The sequence below is a fragment of the Lachnellula hyalina genome (assembly GCF_007821495.1).
Source record: "Lachnellula hyalina strain CBS 185.66 chromosome Unknown contig00022, whole genome shotgun sequence".
Taxonomy (NCBI): domain Eukaryota; kingdom Fungi; phylum Ascomycota; class Leotiomycetes; order Helotiales; family Lachnaceae; genus Lachnellula; species Lachnellula hyalina.
In genome coordinates, this window is record NW_022157136.1 from 273,596 (window position 1) to 281,943 (window position 8,348).

Consider the following 8,348-nt stretch of genomic DNA (forward strand, 5'->3'; position numbering starts at 1 on the left):
ACGAGAAAGGCCCCACCTAGTCTCCCTGAAGGGTGAATTACTACTCTGATATAGAATATTCACTTGAGGATGCAAGACAAGTGAAGATTACGCAATTTTCGAGAATAGCCTTGCTACTCAGCATTGTCCCTCGGCCGCACTTCAGACCATTCAGGTTAACTAACATGTTAATACTACGTACATTTGCAAAAAGATATATTTTCCATATTTATAGACTGCAGTAATCATCTCCCCAGCTTTGTCTTGTTGCCCCGAAGTTAACCAAATATAATGACAATATGGTCTCATTGCTCCATCTTCTGGTTCAAATGCAAACCTCAGAAGGTATTTTGCTTCGCACGAGGTTGCACGAACGCCGCCATTCGCTAAAACCCCTTTTCCACTAACCGAAGATTCAACTTGAAAGAGTCCGTAAATCACAGGTCCATCAATTGTAGGGTTGTGACCCTCTGAGTGGTGTAAAGTAATCTCATCGGTCGAGTTTGATGCTGCCGAAGAGAGAAATAAAACATCGCTTTTGCATTACTGGCTCAGGTAAAGATACCAGACAATATCTATGCCAGACTCCAAAGCCACACCAGATACGCCATTGGAAACCGCCCATGGTTATACAAGTACAGCTAGCAACTCCGTCCATTAATCCATATCCATAGCCCCGTCACTAATATCATCCTCCGTCTCCTCGCCCCCAAGTCCAAGCAGCATTTTATCATCATCGTTGAGATCCTCATCATCGTCCGCCTCACTACCTAAGCCCAAGATCTCTTTATCAATATCGTCAAGACCCTCACTTAGATTGCCATTACGACGGGGTTGGAAAGCTTCCAAGGGAGCCTCGTCCTCAGTCTCGTCGTCATCTCGAACATGCCCATTCGTAGCGAATGGTACGCGGTTCGTACCCATAACGCCCAGGTTCAGATCTTTCTGGTCATCCCAGCGAGCGAGTCTCCTTTCCATGCGACGGAAAGCGGCAGCATATGCTGACATCTCCTCGCCAAAATCGTCTTCTTCGCTATCGAGCTGGACGAGACCACCAAAGCCTCTCTCCCTGAAGGGAGCGGGATTTCTTGGCAAATGTTCTTCGCCTTCGCTGTCTTCGAGGGGGTCGATTACACTGTTGATACGTCTCATAGCCCTGACAAAGGCGCCTTCTTGCTTGCGTCCTTTTCTGGAATGGTGATGCTTCTTCCTTAAGCCGCGAGACAGAATATAATCAACGCGCTGATTGCGGTTCCGTTCCACGGCTAGTTGGTGGGCGGTCAAAGGGCGTGAGCGTCTCATCGATGGAATATTTTCGAGTGGTTGAGCTACAGGCGAGGATCCTTCGGTAACCTGGTGCTTCAAGGAGCCTCGACCCTTGCCGCCGGTATTAAGGACGCTTTGTATGCGCATGTTAGTACCAAGGGCTCGAGGCGGTGGTGTAGAGCGAGTGCTGTCGAGGTCGGACTCATATTTGGGCCGCATCCGACTCATCATTCCTCCGGGACTAGCACCAAACTCTTCGTTATTTGGTCGCATTCTTCCCATGAGTGCAGAGCCAGTATCATCTGGAGGTAAATGTAGTTTTGGCTTTGGGCCTCGTTTTGGTGGGCCATGCTCTTGTTGGAACGCAATTTGGTCTGCTTCGATGATTCGTTTTCTTTCTCGCATCTTAGCGTGGCCGTACTCGAGCTCCTCTGGGCTGTCAATGTTCTCTGCCTCTTGTTCCTCTGGCTTCAGCTGTACGAATCTAGGGACGCCCTGGTTTCTAACCTGGACCTCATAGTCAACGCCTGCACCAAACACGTTCTCGTCGGCGCCTTCTTCGGTAAAATCGGATTCGAGATAAAACCACATCAACCACAAGAACGCCCTTGCTCTCGATTCGCTAGATAAGTTTGTCCGCATGATTAGGTCATAAAAGTCTCGACCTGGGGGGAAATGAAGTTCGGTGACTTTCGGCGCGAACTGTGACAGAACGAATATAAGATTGACGGGATTTGTCCGAGGGACTTGTCGGGCCTTGATCTTTTCTAGCGTGTTGGGCTCTGGTCTATCTTCAGAAGCACCTTTGAGTATTGATTTGAGTCTGGGAGCATCTTGAAGCTGCTTGTAGGAGTTTGGGTCTTGGTGTGCTTGTAAAGATGGAATGGCATGGTAGGTTCGAAGTTGTGCTCGCATCTCGGGAAAGACTGCAGAAATATTAGTAAACTTCGAGATGCGAAACAAGTTTACCAACAGTTTAAAGTAGTGTTCATGCGACCCAAGTTGACCAGGAGGCAAACCATTGCCATATTCTTGGCTGGTTCATGCTCGGTCAACAGCTTATCTCTCAAAATCTTGCTGGTCTTACTACTCCTGGCCATTGCGTCTATATATAAATTTGCAAATGTCTGCTTGCCAATGTTATCGGGTTCGTAGCTGTTTGTGAAGCATGCCGTATCATCCTCGAACACCGCCTTGAGAAAATCGTACTGTATATCCTTTCGCCATAGTGGTTCTCCATCATCCTTCTTCAGGTGCCTAACCTTATTACCGCTGTATATCGAAGTGTTTTGCTGTGTATTTCCTGCCGCGGCATCCTTCTTCTTGCGCCCGGTGCCAGCTGTGATCGTAGTGGGGGTATCTGCGATGGCGGGACCGGGAGTTCTGGCCTCTTCGTCCTCTGTCAAGTCTGCGCTTGGTTTGGATGGAGGGGTATCCCGCGACGAATCAGTCCCTAAGACGTGCTGTAGGGACGTTCTTGGATCTGCGCGAACGGGCGAAGAAGGATGCGTCACGTTCTGGTCGTCCATTTCTGAGAATCTCCCATCGTCAATGGTTGACCCTGGTGACCTTGAGCGCGTGTCCGTCATCGTGCTGATGCTTGGAATAGCCTCATCGGCGTATATGTGATGTCCCTGATATACCCTATGTTGTATGGCGAGGCGCAATTGAGCTGTTTTGGGAACGTTAGATCTCTGATTCACTAACCCGCCCACTGCTTGCTTGTGGTGATGATGGGATGTGATGTTCGAGTAAGCTTCTGGTGCTTTGATTGGCGGGTAATCGCCAAAACCTTATTTTGCACATCTCACTTCACTCTCACTCGGCCGGCGGCCTACCTTAATGGCAGGCAGATTGATCACGGTATCATTAATTAATTATACATTGGTTATATTTAGCTGCAGCTACTGCAAGAAAACATGTCCTACCTTACCTGATGGAATTTTCCTGGGGCGATTTTCCGGTAAATCATAGTAAAATGACCGTTTTCAGAGAATCCGTACCGGCTTTGGTCTGGCCCTAATACGGTTCCTCATAGGTAGTTAATAAAATTCACCTACGGTCAACTAACCATAGTTCGGCCAATAAATAGTAACCTAGGCTAGCGTATAAATAGCGATATACGGTTATTCAACCATAAATAAGTCTATCAACTATAAGGGCCCATATTATGGTCAGACGAAAGTCACTGCCATAAGATCCCTTAAGAACAGGCATTCTTACCATGAATATACCCAAAGATCCTCCTAGCAAATTCCCGTAGGGTATCCTACTATACCTATTCCTAGCAGTTTCTATAACTAATTCTGCTTTGTTCGTTCCCTCCACCTCAAACATCATCCCAGTCTAACGGGATATACAGTACTGACGCCAGTGACTGTAGATATATCTCCTTACTACTCCGGAATATGGGATTTCTCCGGATTTTTGTCAAGGATGATCCACCGCTCCAGATTTACGGCAGTTCCGACATATGTTGTACCACTACTGCTTATGCTCCCAATAAGTCACAGCTGAACAAGGTTCAGAAATTCAACATCAAGGCTTTCAATACCTGCATGTACAAACCCACCAATTTATTTTGTCAAGTGCGTTATCTATTCCTGGGGTGAAAGGAGACTTGCGTCCACTTGACTTGGCGATAGTTCAGCCACTACACTCGACCCCTTGCAATATACCTACCTACCTATATCAACCTGTCAAAGCTGGCGTGACTCTATTCCTCAATCCTTCAGCTCTTCCCAGCCTTAGCCCTAGCCGCATGCATTACTCCTCTTACGCGCTATATAGTGTCACACGGTACAACTTGCGTTTCACAGCATAAGGCACCTGGGTCAAGCCGGTTTGAAAATTAGTCATAGAACAATGAATTATGAATAGCTATCTAGAAATACATGCAGAGTTGACCTCTGAGATACGAATGATGACAATTAAGCAAGCCGAGGTGAATAAGATCGTACATGCAACACTCCGAAGATCTAAGTACTCGAAATGCTGACAGAATCGTAAAGAAAGAGATGAGTATCTAAGCGCCCCGGATTCAAGCTTCTTCCAAACGTAATTGGCATGGCCAAGTTCCCAAAGAACTATGATCAAAGGTCGTTGCCTAAGTTTCTCACTCTCCGCCCGCTAGAATGGAGAAATTATGAAATCTATCCCCTAATCTAAATCATACCCCACGCAAAAACCCCGCGCAGAAAGGCAAAATAATTAGAATTTAAATCCCATTTCGTGAGGCCGTAACATCGTATAGATAATGCGAACAGTGTATCTAGAAAAGTCTCTGTCTATAATCAGCAAATGTTTCCTATGTTTACTGCTTTTGGGCTCACATAAAAAGACAAAAAGAAACCCCAATATTGCACTAGTGAGAGCTGCCCCCGTAACTTCCACTATTGGAACCATAGTCATAATATGCTCGATCGCCCTCCTCGTGATGTTCTGGATCTGCCTCGTAGTACGCGTCTCTGTCTTCATAAGCCGGCTCTTGTGCGCCGTACTGAGATTCATAGGGACTCCTCCGTTCTTCGTCTCTTCGGGAGCCTCTGCGGGATTCTGATTCTTTGGCTCTGCCCTTCGATACCACATGTTTCAAGGAAAGTGATCCCCAGGGAAGCCCGGACAGCTCGTCATTTCCACCCATTTCGTCAGGGTCTGGTGTATTGTATGAGTGCCCTGCGTGAGCTTGGTTGTCGGCGTCGCGCTCCTGGCGCTCTTTGGCATCTTTTGTCTTGTCTCCTATTCATGGCTTAATCAGTTACCATGTTCTGTTTTTGTAAGTGATATCACGCACGGAATTTTCTCTGTGCAATTCTATTTTGAACACGTCTTCTCTCTTCAGGGTCTGTGATATCTGACCAGTCATCCTTTTTGGGTGACTTGGATTTGGAGGAGGAAGAGTGTTTCCCCTTCGAGGAAGAACTGGAGTGGTGTGAGGAGCGGTGGGAAGATGACATTTCGGTTTCAGTGCTTGATGATTCTTCCTTGATGACTCGGTTTTGATCAGGATCGTCAACTGTGATAATGGGGATGTTGCGATTTGGATGTTCTTCAGTGAGCTTCTCTGAGTTCTCAACGGGTTCGTTCTCATGGGCCCGAGATTCCCTTCAGAAATTCAGCTTGAGGTATTTTCACGTCTAGCTGGGCAAGTACATACATCTACTAGGTGAGATATAGTTTGGTGATTGGGCTGTTCATATGCTTTCCGGGAGAGTTTGGCGACTATCCGAGGACGGGTGATACAAGTCGATTGAAGAATCATCAACTCAAATGCTGTTCCAATGAAAGTGCTGCGCTGAGACTAAAGTGCTTTTAATGTAACAATACAGTACAAAATTCAAGTCTAGATAGATGGGGGGGGGGGAGGTTCAGTGAAGTGCAGTGTAGTGATGCTCAGCAGGTGAAAGAGAGCAGAGGCTGGGAGAGGATTAGAGGATATATATTTATATATATAAGTCAACCACTACCTAGAGTGGGACGAATGAAGAGAAAGTAAGTCATCATTTTGGAAGCACCGGCAAGGCCTCCATAGAGTCTAGATAAAATCACAACGGCGAAGAACGTGATGCAGGTGCATACCAAACAGAGTAGACTGGGACAGGCAATTGTAACCATACCGCTGTTCGTCCATCAAGGCAGCCTTGACCTAGATCAACCTTGAGATGAAAGGTGATTGGCGAATGGCTACTGATGACTTGGTCTTTTCAAGCCCTCTGAAAATAAGAATACGGGACGAAATCCGAGGATCCCAGTAGAGCAGGGTGCACATGGGGGCTAATCCTCAAGGGGGGAAAGGCGTGGAGACTGTAATTGATCCTACTGTACAGTACGGTCCCTCGTGATTCAAGCATACCTAACAATAACAATAGCAATAATAATAGGGGACTTGGCTTGGTATCCAGGCAGAGGGAGGGGGGACTTGTAGCGAGAAAGAGGCTTGTTCCTGCGTTCGGTCCCGGACTGTACAGGGGCCATTGGGCAATGATGGATCGCAATTTCAGGCATCCGTCAGATTTCCATGCACAACAGCCATCAACCCACGCCGCACTGCGTACTCTAGACCAGATCTTGCGACAGATGAGTCTTTGGAGAGATTCGATGTGTAGTCAGCCGTCAAGATGACGCATACTTTGGCTCTACCTGGTCCATGAAGAACGTGTGAAGAGTGAAGAGTGGAGGTAGGGACCTTCTCCGTACGGTATAGCTGCTATCCATCAGGATGTTATGGCACTCAAATAGGGCATGCTGCAGCGCTAGTAGAGGAGCCTCCATCAAACCTTGTCAATTGTCACCTACCTGCTGGCCTGAGGGCCTCCACCGCTCCCCCTATGAGGGATACCTATAGGTAGGTAAGGTTGGTAATGTGTCGCGCGTCGTCTTCGTCTTGCGAGTCTCCGCGAGTCCTGCCAGGCAGGAGTTATGTGCAGTAGGACCTGCCTATAGGTATGCCCGCTGAGTGAGCCCTACACGGCGCCATTATACGCATTTTCATAAGATGGAGCATTGTCTCTCCGATTTCTCGAATGCCAGACCACCATTAACATTGTCGGTGCCGACTAATTCCCTTTACCGTAAGTGTTGGCCTAACGGCCAAGTATGAATCATCAATCAGCAGCCTCCGCCCTCCTGGGCATTCCCCACTTACCTTGAATCCCTAAAGAGGCTGCTTCCGGACGAATCCTGGAAGACAATGACATATCCCGCATCGGAAGGAATAGTTGAGTTTAAATAGCTACGGCTCGGATACACGGTTTACTACTAAAGGATCGGTTTTGTACAATTACCCAGAAAAGGCCCAGGCGGTTCGCCAAGAACATGCCGAACGACCTACCAGTAAATGGCTCGACTGATGTTGACTCTACGCCGTGTGTTCCTTAGACAGATGACCTTGAAAGAATCCTGCATCCACGGCACTGGAGCCGAGCGCTCTAATCATCTCTCCATCACGACCCCTGACACTCGCAAAGGACGCTAAATAATCATATTCAAAATGTATTGTGGTCGTGGTCGTACAAATGATCTGTAGCCGTGCCAGAACAGAACTTCTAGAAGCAGCTATGTAGAATTCAAACACATATCCTGCTGACATGACGCCAACGAAGCCACCACAATTGCAAGTCTGCACGCGACACATAGCCCCAGAATCATAATCTTACAATAACGGCATCCCAATGTAGTTGTCTATCTCGCTGCACGTCTCTCCTCTCCCCTCCTTTTTGCTCGAATCTCGGCTTGTCGTCTTTCACCTCCATCAATCTTATGTCCTCTTTTGTCCTCCCACAGGCCTTCCTTCACCTCGATCTTAGCAGCCCTGCCCCCTTTCAGCGGCTGAACGTGTGGTCCTACAATGGTGTGTGCTCTCTTGATATGCACGCCGTTGATCGGCACGATGTCCTCAGTCAGCGTCTTCGGAGGCGCACTGCCTCCTGCAGGCACGTTGACAATGATCTTATGGTTCCCTCCATGTTGACCAGCTACCTCTACTACGCGAAGCTCTGCAGTCCCATTCTCCACATGCTGAATATCACCACCAATGCCAAACTGCCCATTCCTGAACTTTTCCCGCCAGCGTAAGAGGTACCGCCGAGTCCGGGGTGGTTCAACACCCAGCTCTCGGAGCTGAGCAGAGGTCAGCGAGAAGAGCGCGTCCCATGAAGGGATCTTTGACGCATGCTGGCTCAATTTGCGCCCGATAAGAGTGAGGAATGTCTGTGCATCTGGCACGAATGGTGTCGGGCGTGGTATTGGAGCGGCTTTAACGCGCTGATGCAGACGTCGAGCGTGGGGAAGTGGCTGCGCAAACGGGAGCAGAAAAGAGGGAATAGGCCGCAATTGTGGAGGTTTGACAATCATTATGCTTGGGGCTATACAGATGGTTAGCATATCAAGCGGATTGGGTAGTGGTTGAGAATTACCATCAGCGATGCAAGTGATGTGATGTTGAGGAGTGTTGCTTGCTTGTCGTCAAAATTAATCGGAGCACCAGCCCAGTGGATCATGGCATGGATTACATTTGAGCCTAAGGCAGAAGCGGCCGCCTCCATGGCCATTCTCTCCACGGAAGAAAAAAGTGGCGGAATAGATGCACCAAAACTCGCTTGTCT

The 8,348-nt window shown here is 48.1% G+C and overlaps 3 protein-coding genes across 3 annotated transcripts; all 3 read right to left on the reverse strand.

The window, feature by feature from the left end:
- Positions 1-636: 636 nt before the first annotated feature.
- Positions 637-2,834, reverse strand: LHYA1_G002512 (Ino eighty subunit; the record flags this gene model as incomplete). The annotated part of the gene is made up of 2 exons (XM_031147488.1): positions 637-2,171; positions 2,219-2,834. 2 exons carry the CDS (start codon positions 2,832-2,834, stop codon positions 637-639), a joined length of 2,151 nt encoding a protein of 716 aa, XP_031007874.1.
- Positions 2,835-4,609: 1,775 nt separating this feature from the next.
- LHYA1_G002513 (uncharacterized protein) lies at positions 4,610-5,875 on the reverse strand (the record flags this gene model as incomplete). The annotated part of the gene is made up of 3 exons (XM_031147489.1): positions 4,610-4,983; positions 5,039-5,349; positions 5,862-5,875. The coding sequence occupies 3 exons, from the start codon at positions 5,873-5,875 to the stop codon at positions 4,610-4,612; spliced, it is 699 nt and encodes a 232-aa protein (XP_031007875.1).
- A 1,550-nt stretch (positions 5,876-7,425) lies between these two features.
- FYV4 (Protein FYV4, mitochondrial) lies at positions 7,426-8,337 on the reverse strand (the record flags this gene model as incomplete). The annotated part of the gene is made up of 2 exons (XM_031147490.1): positions 8,228-8,337; positions 7,426-8,108 (listed from the first exon to the last, which is right to left on the reverse strand). The coding sequence occupies exons 1-2, from the start codon at positions 8,292-8,294 to the stop codon at positions 7,426-7,428; spliced, it is 750 nt and encodes a 249-aa protein (XP_031007876.1). The 5' UTR covers positions 8,295-8,337.
- Between the last annotated feature and the right edge of the window lie 11 nt (positions 8,338-8,348).